General features: G+C 40.9%; 1 protein-coding gene across 2 annotated transcripts in view; it reads right to left on the minus strand.

Annotated features, from left to right (window-relative positions):
* Positions 1-13,274: 13,274 nt before the first annotated feature.
* JPH4 (junctophilin 4) overlaps positions 13,275-26,318 on the minus strand; it is a 51,185-nt gene continuing 38,141 nt past the window's right edge. Inside the window, exons 4-6 of one of the 2 annotated variants that reach the window (XM_077469123.1) lie at positions 23,013-23,131; positions 16,029-16,414; positions 13,275-15,927 (exon numbers count right to left, since the gene is read on the minus strand). In XM_077469123.1, coding sequence (XP_077325249.1) covers positions 15,847-15,927; positions 16,029-16,414; positions 23,013-23,131 — 586 coding nt within the window. In that variant the 3' untranslated portion in view covers positions 13,275-15,846. Of the gene's footprint in view, positions 15,928-16,028; positions 16,415-23,012; positions 23,132-26,318 lie in introns of those variants that run through there. The other variant, XR_013270331.1, reaches the window with a different exon arrangement.

A 26,318-nucleotide genomic window follows, 5' to 3' on the forward strand; every position in this document is an offset into this window, starting at 1 on the left:
GCGAGAGGAAGTGATGTCACCAGCCCGGGCAAGGAAGAAGGCAGACTACAAGGGACCCCTTAGCAACAGGTATTTAGAGGTGAGTAAAAATATATATTTTTTGCCAATTATTTATTTTTTATTTTTTTTAAGAATTTTAAGTAACTCTTTATTTTTTGGTGGCAACACCACTTTAACCCATCTCCAAACATTATGGTTGTGACTGTAAAGCTCTATTTTGGTCTCGTCACTCCAGATTACAGTGTGCCAAAAGCTGGGAGGCGTGTCAAGCGTTGTCAGGCATATTGTAACTGGGCTTTTTTGTGGCATTGGTGCAGTAAAGGCTCCTTTCTGGCAACTCGACCATGCAGCTAATTTTTGTTCAAGTTTCGTCTTGAAACAACCACACTGTCTTTTTCCAGAGCAGCCTGTATTTCTCCTGAGGTTACCTGTGGGTTTTTCTTTGTACCCTGAACAATTATTTTGGCAGTTGTGGCTGCAATCCTTCTTGGTCTACCTGACCTTGGCTTGGTATCAAGAGATCCCCGAATTTTCCACTTCCTAATAAGTGATTAAACAGTACTGACTGGCATATTCAAGGCTTTGAATATCTTTCGATATCCTTTTCCATCTTTATAAAGTTCCATTACCTTGTTATGCAGGTCTTTTGACAGTTCTTTTCTGCTATCCATGGCTTATTATCTAGCCTGCTCAATGCATCCATGTGAGAGCTAACAGACTCATTGACTATTTATACACAGACACTAATTGCAATTTAAGCAGCCACAGATGTGGGAAACTAACCTTTAATTGCCATTTTAACCTGTGTGTGTCACCGATTGTGTCTGTACCAAGGCCAAACATTATAGGGTATGTAAACTTTTGATCAAGGCCATTTGGGTTATTTCTGTTATCATTATGATTTAAAAAGGAGCCAAACAACTATGTGATAATAAATGGATTCATATGATCACTATCCTAAATAAAAGACAGTTTTTGGCATGCTCAGTCATATTTTCAATATCAATACCAACATTTCACGATTTCTGCCAGGGTATGCAAACTTTTTAGCACAACTATGTGCACAAGTTAATCTCTTGCCTTATTACATTATGCTACTAAAGTGAATCCCTTTAATACTCAGAAACCCCCTAGCACCATATATCTCTGTCAGCAAAAGCACACCTAATATGAATCCCTCTCATATTCAGCCACAACCAACCCTCCCTAATGTGAAGACCCCTCTCATTCAGATACAGCTAGCCCCAACATTTTCAGCAACCAACACTTCTAATGTCATATTTAGCCATTACCAACCTCCTACCAGCCACTCCAAATGTATAGCTCTGCCACATTCAGTCCCCAAAACTCCTGGTAATGTAAATCCCATTAATTAATTCAAACAACAGCAGCCCTTTCCTCAATATGATGTCCCCTAATATTCAGACATATTTAGTCCCCTTTAAATGCATTCAGAACATTTGACACCCCTACCCCTATATAAAAACCTCCTTTATATTAGTGACATGGGGGCAAGGTACTTTGGAGCAGGGGGCAGACCTTTCCCGGTCCGCTCATTAGCAACCATCTATATACAGTGTTTAAACAGAAAAAAACGCAAAACACATAAAAAATCACAAAAAAAACAATTGCATTTCTGGTGCGATTCCATTGAAGTCTATTACACGCAAAACGTGTAAAAAGAGTCCCGACCCTTTCTAAAAACGCACTGGCCACAAAAAGCATGGATGTGAACGAGTGCCATAGGAAATCATGTTAAGTGGACTGTAGTGTGTTTTTGCAAACTGCAAAACGCACTAAAAAAACGCTTAGGTGCGAACCTAGGGTCACCTGTTTACGCACCCACTTTTTCCTGACCAGGGAACCAACTCACCCTTTGCCTGGCCGCACTCTAGAGTTGTAATCTGCCCTCCATTTCATGTCTGTGTAGCTAACGTTTTGCACACAGACACTTACAAGCTCCTGTGTGCTGAAGCATAAAACCGCTGTTACTTTCCATGCCCAGGGAGCCACACGTGCTGTGTGAGCTACCAATGCAAGTGAATGGCTGTATGTAGCTAGGCTTGGTTAGATGACAATGGCTTCTGCATTAATTGGGACATACAGAGTAATGTATGTCCCATGTGTTTTGCAGGTAAGAAATATCAAATTCAGGTCATAACTAGCACTAAAACCATTTAGTATAATGTTCCTGTGACAAGTAAATGCTGCCATAGGGTAATATGAGAACAAACTGTATGATCTGTATTGTACTTTTGCAGATATATATTCCTAGTGTACAGGACATGAGCTTTTTTTTGCAATCCATTACTAAAATGTTATTCAGAAGTATTTGAGACTATATGTTCACAGTATTATGTATGTTACTGTATTTTATCATTGTTTTGTCAGTTGCACCCTGTTTCCCCGGAGTGATGTATGTCCCATGTGTCTTGCAGCTACCATCTATTAAACACCCCAATTTCACCCACCCCTATCACACTGTGGAATTTATTTATTCTTCATATGTGCAACACTTTCACATTTGGAAGCAGTGCTGTACGTGCATGCACAGGGAAATGCTAAAGCAGAAGCCATGGGTGTGTAGGCTGCACACTTAAGCACTAAAATAATTGACACTTAAATAAAACAAATGTACAGCAAAGTGGGATTAAATGGCCCCCGGCACCTTTATTAGTATTAAAATAAAAATTAAACTTTATTAAATTCATAGAAATAAATATATAAAATGTTATTTTAAAATATATAATACATATATCTATATACCGCTCAGTCATAGAACTCGAGCGATAAGCATCGAATAATACATTCAGCAAAAGTCCCCACCAGCCGATTTTGTTGAAAACAAAAACTGCCTACCCTAACACTGCGGCCATTTCGATGCTGTTTTGAAGATCCACATTAAAAATATCCAAACCTATATCAGACAGATGGACGCCATCTTGTCTGTATAGGCCCAGAAAACCACCTCACCACCTTTACTGCTTCGTATTCTGAATGGCAAAGAACAGAAGTTGATAAACACATTTTTGACAGAATATATAACCAAATTGGTTCACGCATGTCTTGAGAAAAATGTAATTTCTTATATCCTCTAAGAGCCTGGTGGACAGAGAAGAAACTATTGTCAGAGGAAATCTTACAATGAGGACATTACTGCCTAAAGGGTAATTTCAACTAATTTTGGAGAGATTTACACTCATTCCCTGTTGTGTCTTGTGTCTAGGATAGGAAGTGATTTTAAATTTCTAAATGAACATGATCTTGGTTGTGACATTTAAAAAAAAAAAAATTCAACCAGGGACATATTGTACACTAATGGTTAAAGGACCATGCTTGGGGCGTGGTCTTGTCATGGCCGAGTAGAGACACATCTCTTGTGAGCTCTGGACCTTCTCCTACCCTACCTACTTTAATCGTTGGATTTGCTTCTCCTATTCTAAGTTAAGGTGGGTGGGACAGGTCGGAGCTGCTCTCCTTGGATCTCTTATTACAAAATTTTGCCAATTTAGGTTTTAACTAAGTTAGACAAATACAAAAAACATAAATTGCGCTAATTATTGTGACCACTCTAAATCCCAAGTGACATAAAAAAGAATGATAAAAATTCATATGTGTACATATACAGGAAACACTGACATCAAAATATATAAACAGTGAATAAATACATATTATATAAAGTCCATCAGCACTCCAAATCAACACACTAGAAATTATATAAATAAAAGTCCACCAGTATCTGAACGGAAAAAAGTTCGAACCTTCACCAAAATGTAGCAGTAGTAAGAAAGAAGGTGTAAGACGAGATGGGGATAGGTCAAAATGTTGAAAGCCCTTACCAGACATGATGGACCCCCTATGAAGCGAGGTCTAAAGCCCAGGCAGATACAACCCTCTGCACAGGTATATTGGTTATCCAATCTGCTCACCAAGCTCTTCCGCATCCGGAGATCAGCAGCACAGGAAGTCAAAATTCCATTCAAGACAGCCAGTCGCTCATCTCCCCGCTCCGGGCTCTGCCGGCTCCTCTTCGCCCGGTTTCCTTCCTCCTATTTCCAGGTCTCTTGTAGATGTACACATATGAATTTATCTTTTATCATTGGGATTTAGAGTGGTCACAATAATTAGCGCAATTTATGTTTTTTTGTATTTGTTGACACCATATGGATATTTTTGGGTTTTTATTGCAGCTTTTTATTTAGAAATTTGCTTTGGAGCTCAGTTTATCTTCTTACTTTTTTTATATATCCTAAGCTAGACAGGCATAACTATATTCTCCCTGTGTACTACCTATTTTTTCTTTTCCTCTACCCCCTCCCACTCAACACTACCCCCTTTATTTCTTCAATCTTCACATTTTCTTCCCTTCTCATCTGATCCTCCCCTATTTTCCTTCCTCTTCCATTTATTCACCCCCCTCTTTTTTTTCCCCCCAAGTCTTCGATGGCGATGGATACTATAACGATAGTAACACTGAATGCAAAAGGCCTTAACACTCCTGAGAAACGCTGCATGCTTTTAAATGATCTGAAACACTTCCATGCTGATATAGCATTTATCCAAGACTCACTTTAGAGATGACAAACTTCCTATTCTTAAAAACAGATTTTATCCCTTGACGTATCATTTTACTAACAAAGTTGCTAAATCTAAGGGAGTCTCCATACTGTTGTCAGGTAAACTTCCATGGACTTGCCAGCATACTCTTGTAGATCCAGATGGCTGTTTCGTGTTCATTAAAGGTTAGATTGGTGATGTGCAAGTGACATTAGCTACCTATTAACAAACTTCTTCAATTTTCTGAAGGTCAGCTGATCTTGGGTGGTGACTTTAATGTTTCCATGATCCTTTCAGTAGACACTTCTTCAGGCTCATTCTCAGTCTCCCCTGGCTCTCGCAAACGAAATAGCTCAATCCGTACAAAGAGCTCAACTAGTCGATGTTTGGTGTCTACAACATTTGGGAGAGAGGGACTACACATTCCACTCTTCCCCTCATAAAGCCTATACCAGAATAGATTACTTCCTTGTACCTCATATACAGCTTCATGTTGTACAGACCTCCCCTGTTGGGGGAATAACATGGTCCGACCATGCTCCCATTACCCATCTTTATGCACTCTCGGATGTGCCTTCTTTCAAAACTCACTTCTGGAAATTAAACGAGAGTCTCTTGCAGACCCCGGAGGTTCTGGAAGAGGTAAACAGGGAACTAAACTATTATTTTCAAATGAACGAACAATCAGACTGTGACCCAGGGATTCTCTAGGAAGCTCAAAAAACAGTCATCAGAGGAATATTTATTAAACATGGCTCATGGATCAAAAAAGACAGCTTGACCTGCTTCTTACCAAAATCCATACTGTTGAATCTCAACATAAACATGCACCTACTCCGTCGTTAGAACTGGAACTTATGTCTCTGCACAGACAAGTCACTGACTTACTACAATATAGAGCCAAAGCAGCCTTACAATTTTGCCTCAAAGTGGGATATGAGTCGGGAGATAAATGTGGGAGAACACTAGCTAATTCAGTCAGGGAACATAAACTGATGACGTATATTCTCCAACTCATGTCATCCACTGGCCATAAATCTGTACTACCCAAACAGATTGCAGGGACTTTTATTCCTCCCTATATAATCTGCCAGATCAATCTCCTCCTCCAGCTCAGATGGGTGATTACGTTCTATCATCCCGGCTCCCTCCAGGTTCCCACGAGGTTAGGGAAGAATTGGAAGCCCCAATAACATTAGAGCATGGTTTCTCAACTCCAGTCCTCAAGGCGCCCCAACAGGTCATGTTTTCAGGCTCTCCATTATTTTCCACAGGTGGTTTCACTGCCTTGTAATTACCACAGCTGTTACATCTGAGGGAAATCCTGAAAACATGACTTGTTGGGGCTCCTTGAGGATTGGAGTTGCGAAACACTGCATTAGAGGAACTCCAAAAAGCAGTCAGTACAGCAAAGCTGGGCCCCAGGCCCAGTCAGCTTTACGCTGCAATATTACAAAACGCTTCTCCTGACACTTGGCCCTTATATGGTGACACTCTTCAACGCACTTGGGTCAGAGACGATCTTTCCCAGTGAGATCTTAAAGGTCCATGTTTCTGTCATCCCCAAGGCAAGGATCCAACTTCCTGTGGAATTTATAGACCCATTTCACTCCTAAACATAGACCTCAAGCTGTTCACTAAGATCCTAGCATCCTGTTTAGCACAGCACTTACAGGACCTTATCCATTTAGATCAAGTAGAATTCATTCTTTCCAGAGTGGCATGATATAATACTGTTAAAGTACTTAACCTACTTCATGTAGCCAATAAGACTCACACTCCATGTGTTTTTTTGGAACAGATGCTGAAAAGGCACTTGACCGAGTAAACTGGTAATCTATATTCTCGGTCCTCCACCATATTGGTCTAGAAGATAGAATGCTAATATTGATTGCAAAAAATTATTCCAACCCGATAGCTCTAGTCAAAGCCAATAGGATCCTCTCTGACCCCTTTCCCATTTTAAATGGAACTAGGCAGGGGTGTCCACTATCTCCCCTTCTTTTTGCTCTATCTCTAGAACCATTCCTCTGCAAGGTTTGACTAAGGCCTGACATCACAGGGATCAATGTTGGAGGGATCCAACACAAAATATCAGCTTATGCTGATGACATGATGTTTTCTCTGACAAACCCAGCAGTGTCGCTCCCAAACCTCTTATGAGAATTTAAGCATTATGGAACACTATCCAACTTGAAGATTCATTTTAGTAAGTCGGAAGCCATGGGAGTTGGGATTCCACCTGCCCTTCTTCTGACTTTGAACTCAAGCTTCAAATTTAAATGGACAGAAACAGCATTAAAATATTTAGGTGCATGTATTCCCTCCAAATTATCTTGCATTTACGAATTTAACTTTCCCCCTTTATTGTCCAAAACACGTACTCTTCTGGAGTCATGGCATAAGGGGGTACACTCAAGGTTTGGTAAATGTAACCTACTGAAAATGTGTATATTACTAAAATGTGTCTACCTTTTTCAAGCCCTACCAATAAGTATACCCATCCAGTATTTTATACACGTTCACTCCCTTTTCATTAGGTTTATTGGGGGACACAAAAAAACCACGCCTTCCCCAACATCACCTCTCACTACCCAAACAATATGGTGGAATGGCACTTCCAGAAATCCATAAATACTATCAAGCTACCCATCTCAGTAGGCTCATTGATTGGCGCCGTCACTGCAGCGCCAAGCTTTGGTCACAATTAGAACAAACTCAAACAGACATCACACTAAAAGGAGCTCTATGGTGTTATGTCTTCCCGCCAGAGTTAAAACTACATCCTCTAATGGGAACTACACTTTGTAGATACACACAAATATGTACACAGGCTTCCCTTTCTACCTGAATTTCCGCCTTGTCTCCTATCCTAGGAAACTCATGATTTCCTCTGGGACTAGACATCTCAGTGTTCAGGACCCTACGCCAATCGGACTGCAAACAAGCATCTCACTTTTTAATGACAGAACGTTGGCTGTCTTTGGCATCCATGATGAAAGACACAGGCCCCTTCTGTCCCTCTTTTTGGAATGCTCTTCAACTACATAATTTTCTGCATTCCTTTTTAAGTCCCCAGAATTTCAGCCTACGCTTAACAACCTTTGAAGAATATTGCTCGGGTGAAGGGACCTTGCCACAAGTCCTGTCTAAAGTGTACAGTCTGTTATGCACTCTCCCCCCCCCCCCCGAACAACCACACCTACCTTGTATGAGAAATTGGGAAATGGAGCTAAACAATAAGTTCACAGTGGGCCAACAACAAAGCATCATTAAATTTGCCCTAAAATCATAGATTTGTACAAAAATTCAGGAAACCAATTAAAAATTTTTGACTAGGTGGGATCACACTCCTCATATGTTACATAAATTCTATCCAAATTCAACTGATCATTCCTGGAGATGCCAGGAGGGAAATGGAACACTACTTCATATATTCTGGCCCTGCCCTAGGTTCAAGTACTTTTGGGGCGGAGGTCAGGAGAATTACTAAAAAATTCACTGTCTGAGGAAGGAGCAGCAATTTTCTCTCTAGCAGGCCATATTGCTTAACTGTCCCCAATGGCACAAGCCATCGCCATCCCAGACTTCTCTCTCCATCCCACTTCCCCCCATCCCCACTCCCTATTCCCTCTTCTTGACATTTCTATTGTATCTTTATTTTTGTTTTTACGAAAAAAGGAAAAAGAAGCGTGCAGCTCCATACATTACTTGTTTTAGCAGCTCACCTTACCGTATTCATGAAGAAAGGAGACAGCAAAATCTGATATATTATAGGTTGATACCTACTTGAGATTTATGCTCTTTAGGAAATTGTTTATATATGTTTTATATGTTGTTTATATATGTTGAACATAATACATGAACATGATACAAGTATGTAACTAGATGTATTAATGTTTATACATTGGTAAGGTAATGTCTTGGTTCTGCCCTTTTTCGGGATTCCATAAAAAATATGTTTGAAAAAACAAAAATTACCATGTTGAGTGATAGAATTATGCGTGCCAAAATACTTCTGCATCAAGACTTCAGCGTGCTGAAATCTTGCCAAAAACTACTGCTCCATCCTTTACATCTTGTCTCCATTAGTGCAAACACTTTGGATGTTATTGATTCCTTAAAATAGTAAGGTCATTTACCTAAGTTCCAAAAAATGGATTCTCAGAAGCAGGTACCTTTCTGTTCTTTTTTTGATGAACGATTCCAGACAATGAGTGAAAGCAGTCAGTAATTACTAATGTATTCCAGCAAACTGCAGCTGTGCTACAGTCAGAAAGTGCTCCCAACTTACTTTAAAGTTTTAAGTGATATTAAAGTCAATTATTTTTTATCAACAAGACGCTAATAACCGAACATATATGCACTTGATTTTTTTTTTGTTTTCTCCTGTGAGCTTCCTTCTCAATCTCTTCCCTGGCCATGCTGTCAGACTCCCATAATGTTGATTCTCCCTGTGACTGCTGGGACCTATGGAGTACTGCAGTAGTCCTTGCTACATGCACCGTGCCATTTGGAACTACCAAGTTATATGGAGCTGGGCACAGTGCCGCACACACAGGCAGCGCTTTGTGTTTTTGTCTACCTTCTTTGGGACGTTGACTGGATCTAAGCAATTTCTTGTTCAGTCCTAAAAAGAAGCATGGTTGTTTATTAGCCACCCTAAAGAAAAAAAAAGTTTATGGTAAGAATTTACAGTACTTAGGGTGAACAAGATGGACTGAGTGAGATGTTGCCTGGGACGTTGATGAGTATGAACACTCAACTCAGAGCGATATGCTGTAGTTGCTCTGAGGTGCTGTGAGCCTCATTTTTTGACCTGCACTGTCATGCCCAGCACACTTTTCCAGTAAAAGAACATGCACATAACCATTGACATGGGCACCCACCAAACAATGTAAAAAGCAAAAAGCAAAAGTATAAAAACAAAAACAGAAATTAGCTGTTTACTTGATGATATGATAAGTAAATGTAGTAGAAAGAAATGTATATAATATGTTCACTAAGACACAAAATATCAGTGTGACTCATTAGCTGTCAATGTCAATGCAGCACTGCCAAAACACATTTACCAATAATTATGTCCAAACAGTTTGCTATTTTAGAAGATATTATACTCCATGGTGTCAGAACTTTTAGAACATGCAGCAAGGGACAGTTTGCAGGTAGGTGGTTGTCAGTGTAGGGGGAATTATTTTTGCTTATAAATTTGAGATGGGATTTGGGAGGGGTGATCAAAGGTATTTCATCTGGTAGGTGAATGTTGTGTGTAGTGATTTGTCTGGGAGTAATATTATGGGTCCTCTTCAGTCTGGAAGGGTTGTGAGTTGAAGGACTGTAATAATTCCGGGGAAGTACTGTGTGTGGTCATCATTTGGAAGAGGGTGGTGAGGTGAAGGGTCATGATCAGTCTGAGGGGTATTGTAAATGGTCAGTAGTTTGGAAGAGTCTCTGCATAAATATCAGCCTGGAGTCAAAGGTGTTGGGCAGGTTGGACAGTTTGCTGGTAGGGAGATGCCATCAGTTTAGGGGGAATCATTAGCGCTCATCAATTTAAGAGGGAATTTGGATTTTGTGATCATAGGTTTTTCATCTAGTAGGTAGATATTGTGAACAGCCATTTGTCTGGGAGTAATATAGTAGGTGGTCTTCAGTCTGGAAGGGTTGTGAGTTGAAGGACAGTCAATATTCTGGGGGTGTACTGTGGTCAGCAGTTTAAAAGAAAGTAAAGGGTCATGATCAGTCTGAGGGCTGTTATGAGTGGTTAGAAGAATTTGTGGGTAAACATCAGCCTTGAGTCACAGGGGTTGGGTAGGCAGTCGCACGTTCCCATTTGGTTTGAAGAGCGGTGACTATTTATCCTGGACTTGGCAGCTTATAACGCTGAGAAAAGTATAGAGTGGTAGAGAGAGACAGATTTATCAGACTGTCTTGTTAGAAAGTGAGTACCCAGATAGACTAAGAGTGGATAATAGAGAGCCTGTCCTGTTAGAGACAGATTATCCTGCTGCAAATTGAAATGTGAGAGAACACACTGTTAGCCCTTGTACACACGGTCGGAGATTCCGACAACCAAATCCGTCGGATTTTGTCCATCGGATTTTGTCCGTCGGATCTTGTCCGAAACTGTTGCATACACACGGTCGGACAAAGTTGGCGAAAAATCCGATCTTTCAGAACGTGATGACGTAATTTCGTTACGATGGGACTATGTTCAGGCTAGTAGCCAATAGCTTTGATGTAGGAATTTGATCTGAGCATGCGTGGCACTTTGTCCGATCGGAATTCTCTACACATGATCGGAGTATGTCCCATCAGACCAGTTTGTCGGAAAATATTTCCAGCAAGTTGGAAAATTTGGTCCGACAGATATTCCGACGGAAACAGTCCGATGCATACCACACACAGTCGGATTATCAGACAACACGGTCCGATAGGACACATTCCGACGGATTCTCCGACCGTGTGTACAAGGGCTTAGAGAGAATGCTATGTCATAAACTGCTTCATGAAAGTTTACCCTTTTAGAAATGGGGAGAGACTGGTTATAGAAAGCATTCAATATGAGAGATTGCCCTAGGTGACATTATCAGTACTATTATGGAGTGGTAGTGTCATTATTGTGCAGCCAGAGCAGCACAGGGCAGGTACATTACAGTTTGGGGGGCTTTGGCTTTGCTCTAGAAGCAACATCTTATTTCACATGGCAGGGCAAGTTGATATATGGAAGCATTGGCAGAAGGGGGTCTTCCCTGTGCACCTACCATGTTAGTGTCTGGGTGGACATTAATGTGGGGTGGGGGGATGGGAGGGCAGGATTTACATGTACACATCAGTCCAGGAGAAAGGATGTTGGATGTAGTGGGAAACTGAAGGGTGTAGCAGGATGACCAATGCCATATTGTTGCCACTTTTATGGTTTTTGCTGGGCATGAAACGCTGATTACATTTTATATTTATAAAAAGTATTTAACCTAAGTTCATAGCTTAGGTCATACTTTACTGAAAACCGTGTTTACTTTTGGAAAGGGAAAAAGCAAACCCATGTAAGTCGCAGTTTGAAGGAATGCATTACACGTGTCTTTAGCAAAACTGATCAAATGAGAGAAATGATTTCCACAAGGTGCTTTGGAATTAATATGGTCTTTTGCAGGCTGTACATGGAAAGACTTTAGTTTGATTCTGATTAGGGAATTACTCCTAATCACTACAACATGGATGTTTGTATCTTATTCCCAAATGTAAGCAGTGACACAGATGTACGAGTTACCCAAATGTTCGTAGAATGTGTGATATACATTTTTACATCTAGTCCTTGTAGAAGGAAAGAAAATCAAATTATCTATGAGTTGCCGAAGTAAAGTTATTTTTTACTTTGAATGGAGTAAGAAATAGAAAGATCTCTTGACAGTTTATTAATGTATTTGTCATTTTTCCATCTGTGTCCCATTCAGAAAATTCTCATTCTCTTCCTGTATTTTAGACATAGACATTTATACAGGAATAGGAAATCCTTCTAAAATGAACATCTCTTCCCAGTTGTCCCCCTTGGAAAATGTCCCCTTTATCCCTATTGAGGTGAAATTTTTCCCAGACTTAGTCAATGGTCACAACAAACTGAGGGGGCTGATTTTTCTCTTGTGGGGACAAGAGTAATGCAATTCTGACAGGGGTTCTAACCCTTCCTCATTCTTTCTTAAAAAATGCCTTTAGATATGCTTTAAGTCGTTATTGCTAATTGCCTGGCATCTGTGTAGATCATTGGGCATTTTTACTGAGTCACTGATCCTGAACAAATACACAGTGAGTGAAGTTCCAAGGTACCTATTTATAGTAGAGAGTAGATACAACTATCCACTCTCTGCTAGATACAGCAGTGTTTCCGACCACACCGTACCTGCGTTTCCAGACTCATTTATAAAATGCTGGCCATGTTGTGGAGTCTGCAGTGTCCCATGCAATATTTTATTGGCTGGGAAGGCCAGAAGATAGGTCATGTGACTGGACTCTCCTCTTTCTGATTTTCTTTTTCCAACAATTGAAATGAATGGGGTTTGCTGACCCTTATTCTTCAAACTTGTTCCGGGTCAATGCCTTAGAACAGTGGTCCCCAAACTGTGGGCCGGGGGCCAGATGTGGCCCTTTGACTGCCTTTATGTGGCCCTTAGGGCAATATTCCATCTGCTGACACCAACAATAGGACATACTTTCTGTCATTAACACCAACAATAGCATACTAGTCTGCCCATAGGGCAAAATTCCTCCTAATGACAACAATGATGGGGCATGATTGCTTCCTTTGACACCAACAATGGGGTACTGTTCCTCCCAATAACATCAAAGATGGGGCATTGTTTACTCTGAAGCCAGAGCATTTTTTTTTCCTATTGGAAATAAGCTGGCACTCCTACGGTTTGAAGGACAGTAAACTGGCCCTTTGTTTAGAAAGTCTGGAGACCCCTGCCTTTGAAAATATTGAGGCTCGAGAATCAGTATTACAACTAGGAAACCAACATTTTCAGTACAACGTTAATATAATTCTCTGGTCACAGGTTCCCCTAACACCTCTTTGTTGGTTCAGTGTGTAGCATTATTAGTTAAGTTTCTGCTTTACAAAATTCTGTCACCATGGTCGATGGTCAAATATAGACATTTACCCCCATCAAATCTCACAATAAACAAGTAAGTGTGCACATTTTAAATGAAATATTTTCTAATTTCATTTTTGAAAGGTTTTATTTTAGCTTTTTTAAAATCACTTTTTTTGCATCTTTCAGGTTCATTCAAAGGCAAAATACTGCTACAAAATAGGAGTGAATTGCATGCTTTGAAAAAAGGGTCATATAGCATGAGGCAACAGGGCACAAGGCAATTCAAGGATAAAATCAGGCAATAGATTAAAGCAAGGGTTCAGGCATCTTGACAGGAAGCAAAATGTGCAAAGTCATTAAGGGGCAGGCGACATGATAAGGCAGGGAAGCACTGGATAAGAGGTGGGAAAGGGGGTGATGCAGGAAAAGTTACAGCATATCCATGAGAGGAGCAGTTTTGAGGCTATAGGAGAGATGGATTTAGGTTGAAAATAATACTGCAATGGAAAATAAATCTTGCAAATATACTGAGCTGGATCATCACATTCTTTAAAAGCATACCCAATACTGAGAAGAAAAAGAGAGAAATATGATATGATTTAGACCATACGGTAATGGAAAATGTTCAGTATAGGAATAAAAAATGGTAATGGATTTTCAACAGTCATTGTCCATTTATTTCTATATTGGGGTTGATGAATCTGCTAATAATAAATCTGGCTACACACGTAAAAATGTTCAATGGCCAATTTGGCGATGTCAATCACAGACCTTGCAGCTTGTGCGCAGGGCCGCAGATAGGGCAGTACAGCCAGCCGTGTTGTACCGGGCCTGGCCCCCACCAGCTCCACAGGGGGGCCGGGGCACCTTTACAGTTCATTTCTGAATATTAAAAACTAGAGCTTTCTAAACCTCACCCCCGCTACTATTTGCTTACATTTTTCTGGGCCCCACCTGATCAACAGAGGGGCCCAGGAAGTGAGCGCAGCGATCGGGCTATTTCTTCTTTTTCAAGCGCATGTACATAAAGCCGCGCCACATAATGCTCTGCTAGTTTTTTATACCCGGCTGCTGCTGCCCACTGCCTTCCCTGGCGGAGTGATACTACGAGTCTCCGCTTAGCTCCCATCTTCAGGTGGCGAGACTGAGGTGAGGCGTCAGCGGCTCAGTGGATGAGAGGGAGCAAGAACCTGCAGGACAGTGTGGCTGCACCTGCACTGCACACAGTGAGTGCAGCGCATAGGATAGAATCCTCACTGTGTCTCACTTTGGCTTACACACAGCATAGCAGGTTATGATTATCAGCATTATAATAATCACGCAGGCAGCACAGGCAACATGTGCTCTGTCATGGATCTGTCACATAATGTCATATTGCTTTTGGGATATAGTTTGTAACACACACAATACAGCCATAAGTTAACAAAGTCAGCACCCAAAAGCAATGTGACAGATTCATGACAGAGCACATGCTGACTGTGCTGCCTGTGTAATTTTCATAATGCTGATAATCATAAGACACGGTGAGATGCTACTTTACACTTGGGTTTGGGGGGGGGGGCAGTAAATATGTGCCGCCCAACCACCCCCCTTTAACCGCTTTTTTAGCCCTAATGCGTCTGCACAAAGTAAAAGTAATCCTAGTAGCTAAGAAGTCCCTGGATTACTTTTACAGGCAGTAGAAGGGGGTACCACCACCACCTTTACTGGGCTCTCCCATGCAATCAGGTGTCCCATTAGGATGGGAGCAGTAACATCCAGTTCCTGGGACACAGTGAGAGGAACTGATGTTGTTCCTCCTACTGTGCAACGTCAGAAACCAGAAGCGAGGAGGATTTCATCACTTTTGGTTTCGGTCTCATGTAAACAAGCCATTACCGGCTTGAACAAGCATCTGATCAAATCAATCTTGGTTTGATCAGCTGCTTTGGTAGCAAGAGGAGAGATTTGGGGTCTAATAGACCCCAGATCTCTCTATAAAGAGGATCTGTCACTGCCATATGCTATCACAAGGAATGTTGTTCATCCCTTCTGATAGCAATAAAAGAGATACAAAAGAAATGAAAGATACAGTGAAAAAATGTTTGTAATAAAATAAAATTGCAAACATTTTTAAACCGTCTCTGTCCCCCTGTACTCATGCACAATTAGGAATGCGCATGCATATGTAAACAGTGACAAATCTGCAGAGATGGGGTTATGGGAGGAGCCTGGGGTGGGGTAGAGGGCGGGGTTAAAGGGGGCCCCATGATTTCTAACAGCGGCCCCGTTTGTGTGGCCTTATCCCGCACAATGAAAATCTGCTAGAGAAGGATAGAACATTACATTGCATGATGAGCATTAGCATCTTGTGCATTCATCGGCCGATCATGCTGCATGAATTACACTAAAGTCTGCTTATTTTAGCCTGACCCCCAATAATCTAGCTCTGCACAACGTGCAACTTTATTTTAACGGCCAATTAAAAGATGCCTCTAAAGGAGCAACAGATTAATGGCAGACTGTAAAGTGTGCAGCCAGCAAAAAGAGGGAGATGGGGAGAGCGTGACTGTGCAAGACCAAGGGAGACAATGAGAGACAAGAGGAAGAAGGAGAGAGTAAAGCCCTTTTTATGTAAACATTAGGGGTAGAGAGGTAGAGAAGGAGAGACAGATAGAAGAGACAGTGTGAGAGAGTTAAAAAGGAACACTTTTTCATCTCATGTCAAAAAATACGAGATGAGGAATGCAAGCGAAACATCGAGAAACAGCACGGCAGCCACCACAAGAGGATCAGCATCCTGAAAGAGGAAGATAACGGATATCAAAATTAGGAATCTGGACAAAGAATCGACACAAAGGAGAAAAGATCAAACTGATTGCTTTCCCATTAAAGTCTTACCCTTTGCATACGTGATTTAAGGGGGGACTCTTGTGTCCCCCCTGCATCCACAGGTTCTTCCACACACTCTATGCTGGGTGAAGAGTTATTTAGTCCTTTTTCCAGGGTGGATTCAATGGGCCTTTGTTCCTCTGAATGGTCTGGAGCATGTGTGGGGGTTTCCATAGGAGGAATATCCTCTTCCTGGATAGGGGGGCATGGAGTCCCATCTCGCAAATGGCAGCATGAAAGGGCTGGGGGGGTGTCAGGGTGGCTGGGAGGCAGGCTTGGATCTGGGGTTTGGTCTAGAGGGGTCTCATCATGACACATTTCATTGGGGCACTGTCTAAGCCAGGGAATATCACTCTCAGCAATTTGCTCCTCTTCTTCTTGCACACAATTCGAGCCTGTTGGGGAAAAGTAATAAAAAACTTGCTTATGAAGCAGAGAAAACAGTGATGTTATTTTCATACTAACTGCACTACAAAAGTAAAAGTATTTAATAAATAATTAGCAATTAAAGTGCCTCTTCTATAACTTTTATATTTGTATCTAATATTCCTTCTTAATTAAAGTGTATCTAAATCCAATAACAAAAATGCAACGTGTTGCTTCTAGCAGTCCTTAGATGTGCTGGCTGCATTAGGTTTCCTTCTTGAAGGTTTTCTTCCTTTATTTTCACCTGGATATCCTGCAGGAAAACACTTTCTGTCCTAGAGTGAGAACGCCATACTGTATCTATGGAGTAGCAGCGTTGATACCCTAGGACAGGACTAGAGGGCACCTCTCCCTCTCCTCTTCTGTATACCATGGAGGAGTTCTGTTATCCAGAGATAGCTGGAAGTAATGTTAGTGGTAGTAATGCTGCAGGGACAGAAAACACAAGACGTTATCAGCCGACAAGATTTCTGGCAGGATCAAAAGGTATTTTTTGCACTTAATGAAAAACTATAACAAAACACTTCCAATGGTATATTTATCAGACCAAAAGGATCAAATAAATGAAGTTAATTTACAGAGTGTTTACACACTCTATAAATCACTGCTACTTGACAAAAGTAAGCTGCAATGTCACATTTGTGCTCTAATTCTTTGGATGTATTGCTATATAGGACATGAAAGGAGCCCCATCATAGTATGCTGTTCACTTGCAAATAGAAAGTACTAAATGATTGTATACAAACACATAGAGTACATTTTTTCACTACTGTTAATATTCCTGCAAACAGGTAAAAGTTAAACCATGAAACATTTTTGTTGCACTATACTTTTATATCCTAATGACAACAATATACAGTACTTCAAAGAAATAAAAACATGATTCAATATACAAAAACACCAGTATTAGTGATCATTGCAGTTATGAATAAACAGGTAAATGGGAAATATAAATCAATAAACAATGTGTATAAATAAATTCCTTTTTTTTTGCACCTACACTGTAGGGATGAGCTTTGAGTTTGACTCGAACATCAGGTGTTCGCCCGTTCGCCAAATAGCGAATTTTATGGGGCGTTTGCGGCAAATTCGAGCGCCCCATAATGCACTGCAAGACTGTAGTGTCATTGTTGTATGATGACTGGCCAAAGCATACACCTGACCTGCATGCTTTGGCCAATCAAAGCATGCTCCTCAGCAAGAGCCATAATTGGCCAAAGGCAGGGTGCTCATGGCTCAGAGGGACTAAGCCCACGCCCCACACTATATAAGGTTGGTTACACAGCGCCCGTATAGTGTGCTATAGTGGACAGAGATAAGAAAGATTGAGCTAGATTAGGCAGGCAGGTTAGTTAGTGGCAGTGACAGTGGATTTGATATATATAAATATAAATAAATATATATATATAAATATATATATATATATATATATATACATATATATATATATACATATATATATATATATATATATATATATATATATATATATATATATATATATATACAGGTATATACAGTACCTTGCGAAAGTATTCGGCCCCCTTGAACTTTTCAACCTTTTGCCACATTTCAGGCTTCAAACATAAAGATATAAAATTTAAATTTTTTGTGAAGAATCACCAATTGTGAAGTGGAACGAAATCTATTGGATATTTTAAACTTTTTTAGCAAATAAAAAACTGAAAAGTGGTGCGTGCAAAATTATTCGGCCCCTTTACTTTCAGTGCAGCAAACTCACTCCAGAAGTTCAGCGAGGATCTCTGAATGATCCAATGTTGTCCTAAATGACTGATGGTGATAAATAGAATCCACCTGTGTATAATCAAGTCTCTGTATAAATGCACCTGCTCTGTGATAGTCTCAGGGTTCTGTTGAAAGCGCAGAGAGCATCATGAAGACCAAGAAACACACCAGGCAGGTCCATAATACTGTTGTGGAGAAGTTTAAAGCCGGATTTGGATACCAAAAGATTTCCCAAGCTTTAGACATCCCAAGGAGCACTGTGCAAGCGATCATTTTGAAATGGAAGGAGTATCAGACCACTGCAAATCTACCAATACCTGGCCGTCCCTCTAAACTTTCAGCTCAGACAAGGAGAAGACTGATCAGAGATGCAGCCAAGAGGCCCATGATCACTCTGGATGAACTGCAGAGAACTACAGCTGAGGTGGGAGAGTCTGTCCATAGGACAACAATCAGTCGTACACTGCACAAATCTGGCCTTTATGGAAGAGTGGCAAGAAGAAAGCCATTTCTCAAAGATATCCATAAAAAGTCTCGTCTAAAGTTTGCCACAAGCCACCTGGGAGACACACCAAACATGTGGAAGAAGGTGCTCTGGTCAGATGAAACCAAAATCGAACTTTTTGCCCACAATGCAAAACTATATGTTTGGCATAAAAGCAACACAGCTCATCACCCTCAACACACCATCCCCACTGTCAAACATGGTGGTGGCAGCATCATGGTTTGGGCCTGCTTTTATTCAGCAGGGACGGGGAAGATGGTTAAAATTGAGGTGAAGATGGATGCAGCCAAATACAGGACCATTCTGGATGAAAACCTGTTGGAGTCTGCAAAAGACCTGAAACTGGGACGGAGATTTATCTTCCAACAAGACAATGATCCCAAACATACAGCAAAATTTACAAAGGGATGGTTCACAAATAAACGTATCCAGGTGTTAGAATGGCCAAGTCAAAGTCCAGACCTGAATCCAATCGAGAATCTGTGGAAAGAGCTGAAAACTGCTGTTCACAAACGCTCTCCATCCAACCTCACTGAGCTCGAGCTGTTTTGCAAGGAAGAATGGGCAAGAATTTCAGTCTCTCGATGTGCAAAACTGATAGAGACATACCCCAAGCGACTTGCAGCTGTAATCGCAGCAAAAGGTGGCTCTACAAAGTATTAACGCAAGGGGGCCGAATAATTTTGCACGCCCCACTTTTCATTTTTTTATTAGTTAAAAAAGTTTCAAAAATCCAATAGATTTTGTTCCACTTCTTAATTGTGTCCCACTTGTTGGTGATTCTTCACAAAAAATAAAAATGTTATATCTTTATGTTTGAAGCCTGAAATGTGGCAAAAGGTTGAAAAGTTCAAGGGGGCCGAATACTTTCACAAGGCACTGTATATACTCTGCATTCGGCGTAGCCTATATATACAGTACATTCGGAGGAGTACAGTAGATAATACAGTGCAGGCGGTGTACACAGTATATAATAGTGTGTACAGTTTCAAATACACTTCAGGCGGTGTATACCCAGCATGTCCGGAAGGCCTCCAAGAAGAGGCAGACGCTCACAGACCACTAAAAGAGGGCAAGCAGCCTCTGAAATAATATCTAATAGCAGCGACCCTTCCTGCACCCAACAAGAGTAACTGTGAGGGGTTACAGTGTTCTAGTACCACCAACACCTAAGGCCCTATAGTGCAGTCAGTATAGTATATATACTGCAGTTCAGAGTATATAGTGCAGTCTGTATAGTATATATACTGCAGTTTAGAGTATATAGTGCCCTCAATGTAGTATATATAATACAGTGCAGGGTATATAGTGCAGTGTACAATATATAATATAGTGTATTGAAGTGGTTAAGGGGAGCTCTATGACAGAATTAAGAAAAAAACGGCATGGGTTCCCCACGTCCATACCAGGCCCTTTGGGTCTGGTATGGATTTTTTTTTGGGGGGGGGGGGCATGCCATTTTTTTAAATGATTTTTTATTTCTATTGCTGGGATGTGGCAATACATTAAAGCCATGAGCAATTTTGAATTAAATGTTTTCCTTTATAAATGTCATTTTGCTGCAGTACTTTACTAAACATGGGAAAAAATTTCTACTTTACAGGCAGAATAAGGGGACCCCCCAGGCACGATATTTAAAGAAATATTTCATTTTTATTGTTTCACTTTAAGCGTTCTTAAAAATCACTGCTCCTGAAAAAACGTTAGTTTTAAAAACTTTTTTTTGCATTGATACATGTTCCCTGGGGCAGTACCTGAGTCCCCATACACTTTTTATGGCAATAACTTGCATATAAGCCTTTAAAATTTAAATTTTTCACGTTCATGTCCCATAGACATAAACGGTGTTCGCATGTTCGCACAAAGTTTTTGTCTGTTCGCAAGTTCTGGTGCAAACCGAGCCGGGGGTGTTCGGCTCATCCCTACTATACTGATTATTTATCAGTGAATGTGCTTACTGTATATTGATTTATATACATTGTTTATTGATTTATATTTTCCATTGATATCTGCTGCACTGGTTTATTCATAACTGCAATAATCCCTAATACTACTGTAATAAATAAAATAAAATAAAAATAAAATAAAAATATTGATGAACTACTTTGAAGTATATTGTTGTCATTAGGATTGAAAGGTATAGCGAAACACACATTTTTCTTGGTTTAATGTTGATGGTGTTGTATATAGGTACCAGTGTGTGTTACTGTATACATTGTTCTATTTATTTAATTAATTTTTGCCACCTGAGGGTTTAACACTGAGCATGGAGGACACTTTTACACCAAACAAGTAAAGGTGTCAGCTGCGAAATATGTTGGCTACTTTGCTTAAAATGGTTAGGAATCTTTTAGGCTGGGTTCACACTAGTGTGAATTAAATGCGGGTTTCGCCGCATCCAATTTGCATGACAGGAGACTGTGATCCACTCCCAATGGAGCCAGTTCATGGCAAATGCGGAGCAGATTGCACAAGGGTGCCGTGTGTCTTTGGCTCCGTTTTAGGTCCGAATTCCTTTGCTAAAAAAATGAAAAAATACCGAAATTTTTTTCTTAGTTTTTCTTAGTTTCTGGCAGAAAATACTGTAAATAAATAATTTTTCTACTTCACTAATGTGTTCTGATGAGGCAGCGCTAATGGGCACTGATGAACACTGATGAAGCGACACTTATGGGCATTGATGAGGTGGTACTGAAGGGCACTGATTAGGTGGCACTGATGAGGAGACACTAATATGCCACACTGATGGGCACTGATAGGTGGCACTGATATGAGGCACTGATGAGCACTGATAGGCAGCACTTATAGGCAATGATAGGCAGCATGGATAGGCAGCACTGATGGGCACTGATGGGCAGCTCTGATAGGCACTGATGAGCAGGCACTGATGGGCACTGAAATGCAGCACTGACTGGCATCATTGATGGGCACTGATGGGCACTGATTAGTGTCACTGGGCACTAATTGGTGTCACTGATTGGCACAGACTGGCATCACTCCTGGGCACTGATCATCAGGGTACTGATGATCAGTGCCCTGATTATCTGTACAGGTCTCCCCTGTGAGGCGAAGAGAGACGATAAACGGCACTCCCGTGTTTACATGTGATCGGATACAGCTGTACACATGGGTAAACAGCCGCGTCATAGGCAAGATCGCCGCACCCCCATGGGCGCACGAGAGCGGTGACACTGGGGTAACATCATATGATGTCGTTCCAGAACAAGAGGGGATCCCGCCCAGCATCATTTTACTGTACGGCAGGTGGGAGGGGGTTAAAGAAAAAAAAACGCAAAATGCATGAAAACTGCATGCAAAAATGCAAGTTTAAAAACGCACCTGAAAAGTGCATCAACCGCAACCCCATAGATGTAAACGTAGACTTAAGGGTTCACCCGTAATAAGAAAGTTAAGTAGGGCTAGTTTAAAGTATAACGAAAGGCAAAACTTTTCTTTTAGTTTTGGATGGAGTAGATTCGACTCCCTGTCAGGTTTTATTGCTGTCTGTGCCCCTGTTAAGGAGATTAACCCTCTCTATTTGTCCTGTTTACCATTATAATTGATAGTGAAAGTAAAAAAAAAATCACAAATTTTGGGTTGTCCCCAGCGGAAATCTTCCAATGTGCACAATAGTTCTGGTGACCTAGGGGTCCCCAAAGAGTTCCCTTACTTTGCAGGCCAGGAAGTGAAGGGAAATCTTGGCAATATGATACAGATGGAGAAAAAAAAAATCTAACTGGGGTTATAACCCCCCCTTTCTCTATATAAAATGAAAAAAAAAACATTTTGCCTATAGTTCTACTTTCACACTGAGGAGCTTTAAAGGTTTCACACTGGAGCGGTGCGCTTGCAGGACAGGAAAGAAAGTCCTGCCAGCAGCATCTTTGGGGCGGTGAGGGAGCAGTGTATACACCGCTCCTCCATCGCCCCTGCCCATTGAAATGAATTGGTGCCGCTTTCAAAGAGCCTTAAAGGCGCTTTACAAAAGCAGCGCTGAGCGCCTTAAAGGCACTTTATAAAGCAGTGCTAAGCGGGCACCTTTAACCCCATTCTGCCAAAGCGCCGCTATAACAGCAGTAAAGCGCCGCTAAAGCTAGCAGTGTAAAAAGGGTCTAAGAGGGCCTTATAGTATTGTTGTTGGCACTTCTTCTGGGATACATTGCAACTGTTTTTGGTGTCTTGTGACTGGTTTACAATTCCAAGCAGAAGGCAAAGCCACAGACTGATACAGACATACAAATACCCTCTACTAAGGGTTGATTTACAAATACAGTGCGACATTATAGTTGAAGTTGCATGTTAATAAATATACTCACTTGGTGGCTCCAGCAGTTCTTCCAGGTCATTTGAGAGGATCCGAGCGGCTCGAGATGCCTCCAGTGCCTGCTGAGCAGCTACAGAGGCAGCTTCAGCTTGAAGACGGGCATCAGCAGCACTAAAGAGAGAAAGAGATCTCATTTCACTACTTGCATGTAACAATAATAGTTTATCCTCAAAGGAACTTCCAAAGAGCTGACAAAAAATGCAGAGGATAGTTCTAAAAACACAAAATGTACTGCATATGTTTCAGATGACATAGATAAAAAAAAAATAACAATTATAAATGCAAAGGGATATTTCGGTGTCAGCACTTTATTGTACAGATTGTTACATACATGAATAACCTAAAATATATCAGTATTCAATATCTATTCATACATTGGATATAGTACACACCTATACAAATTCATAATAAATTCATTCACTGAATTTTCACTTTTAGGCCTCATACACATGGACGTTTTTACAGCGGCTTTTTTGAGCTTTTTTTGCTGCTTAAGAAGGCAACTCTATGTTATTCAATGGGCTTATACACACCATGGCGTTTTTGAGCTGTAACAGGCATGGTCGTTTTTAAAGTGGTTGTAAACCCTTACACACCACTTTGACCTACAGGTAAGCCTAGATTAACCTCCCTGGCGGTATGATTCGTTCTGGTTTTAGGTGCTGAAAGCGGTACAATTATTTTGCATGGAAATTTGGCATTTTATATTGTAGTCCTGTAATTCTTAGGAATAACTCTCTTAAATCTGTTCAAACCAGAGTCTAGCAGACATCCCGGGTATGATAAAGTTTATAATATAATAAATAATAATAAAAATGATTCAATAATGTAATAAAATCCTAAAACACTGAAAAAGGGACACTTACTGGTGCTATGGACAATCTCCAAATTTCAGGCAGAAAAAAACAGTATTTATAATATAAAAGTGCATGCAGGGCACTGCACAGACCACTAGGGACAAAGGGGGTGTGTAATTTTTTTATACAGTACTGTAATCTGTAAGATTACAGTACTGTGTGTGTTTTGTGTACTTTAACTTTTTTGAATTTGATGCCGATCTCCGCTCCCGTGCACCGTAACGTTGCAGGGAACGGAGATCGGCGGCATTCAGCACTGTGAATCGAGCAGAGGACAACTCGATCACACAGCGCGGAGGACATCGCTGGATCTAGGGGACAAGGTAAGTAACTCTCCCTGTGTCCTCCCTGTATCCAGCGATGTGATCCCGAGTCTGGCTCGGGGTTACCGCTCGTGGTGCTGAAATCCCAACCCGACTCGGGATTACCGCCAGGGAGGTTAAGGCTTACCTGTAGGTCCAAGAAATATCTCCTAAACCTACACAGTTTAGGAGATATTTGCCAAAAGACAGGCACCGCTGTCTGCGGCGCATGCACCATAGACAGCGGGGCGCAGGTGCACTGAGCGCGCCGCTGTTAACAGCGATATGCCGCGAGTGGCGGCTCCCGTGCGCATGCGTGGGAGTGCCGCCATCACGGCTCCGTCGAATGACAGCGCTGGAGCAGCGAGACCCACCAAGAAGATGAAGGCTCCATACACAAGGGGACAGCAGTGACTTCGCTGGGTCCTGTGTCAGGTAAGTGACACATAATGGACTACTATGCGATGCATAGTAGTCCATTATGCTTTACCTTTGCAGGGAATCAAAGAGGAAGTAAACTCATCAGGGTTTACTTCCTCTTTAAGCTCCAAAAAAAAAAACAAGGACCAGCGCCTTCAGAGGCTCCAGCGTTAGCGCAGTTTTGACGCTAACGTACAAAAACGCACATTAAAGCTATACCAACGTTTTTAGCGTCAGCGTTTTTGAGCTGTAAAAATGTTTATAATGTAATGGGATATTTTTTTTGAAAAAAAACGCTCCTTAGCGTTAACACTTAAAAACGCAGTTAAACGCGCATTGACGCCAGAGCAAAACGCTAATAAAATTGCGCTTTTAACGCTGATTTTTTCCAGATGTTGTAACTAGCTTAACATTTTTTTATAACGTCCGTGTGTATGAGGCCTTACTGTTGGGGGCAACTAAGGCTATACAGTTAAGCAGATGCCATTTTTTTGTTGCTTATAATACAATATGGTTGATATAGCTGGGTTTGCCTGATGGCGGATTATGTTTTGATAGTAGTATTGCAATTACGCTATTGAACTTTTTAACTGTAGGTGTGTATTTGACTTGATGGGCACAGCAGAAATAAATTGTTTTTGTCAATTTAGTCAAAAATTAGTTACATGGTTTATAAGGTTGGACAAAAACACAGGTAAATCCAGTTCAATCTATGTGTGTGTGTGATTTTTATTTTTCAACAATTTCCACAGCTCTGTATATTCTGCTTTCTGAGCAAGGCATCTAAGGCCTCAAGCACATGGTAAGCTTAAAGGATAAGTTCACCTTGTTATAAAAGGGTGTACCATGTAGGGAGTACCATGTAATATGTTATGAATGCACCGATCCCCTCTGTGACAGCAAACCGAGGATCTTCTCCCTGTGTCTGCTGCCACAATTCAATAAAGATGTGGCCAATGCGGGGCTCCGCCCACCCGGCTGCAATACTCATACACAGTCCTCTTTGAATGGAAAACTACAAGGTCAGGCAGCCTTTGCGGCTGTCAGCTTGTAGTTTTCAATGAACTAACACGGCGCTGTGAGCACTGTGGCAGTTCATTCATTCTTCCTGTCTATATGAGCAAGCCTATACACTGACAGATCTGCAGGAGACCTGCATGGCACCAGCGATCTGCTGATCCCTGGTGCAATACAGGCTCCTGCAACAAAAAATAAATGCAAATTTTTTTTTACTTGCAAAAAATGTGCATTTATTTATTTATTTATTTTTTAAAGTGAACTTATCCTTTTTTCTCCTACTAGCTTTTAGCAGCGTTTTTAAGGAAGGTTTTTTTTTTTAAGAAGTTGACAATACCAGCCAGTACCACAAGGGGAGTAATCAGTTAGATCAGTTGTATTCACTGCAGACATTATAGCAACAATCTTTTGCAGTACTGTACAACAGCATCATATTTTTTCTCTTTTTTTTAACTGTACATTTTGTCATGTTACAACCAAAAACGTAAATGTATTTTATTGGGCTTTTATGTGATAGACCAACACAAAGTGACACATAATTGTGCAGTGAAAGGAAAATGATTAATGGTTTTCAACATTTTTTACAAAGAAATATCTGAAAAGTGCGGCGTTCATTTGTATTCAGCCCCCTTTACTCTGATACCCCTAACTAAAATCTAGTGGAACCAATTGCCTTCAGAAGTCACCTAATTAGTAAATAGA

The sequence above is a fragment of the Lithobates pipiens genome, unplaced genomic scaffold (assembly GCF_037356315.1).
Source record: "Lithobates pipiens isolate NorthernLeopardFrog02 unplaced genomic scaffold, aLitPip1_a1.2 Scaffold_11, whole genome shotgun sequence".
Lineage (NCBI taxonomy): Eukaryota > Metazoa > Chordata > Amphibia > Anura > Ranidae > Lithobates > Lithobates pipiens.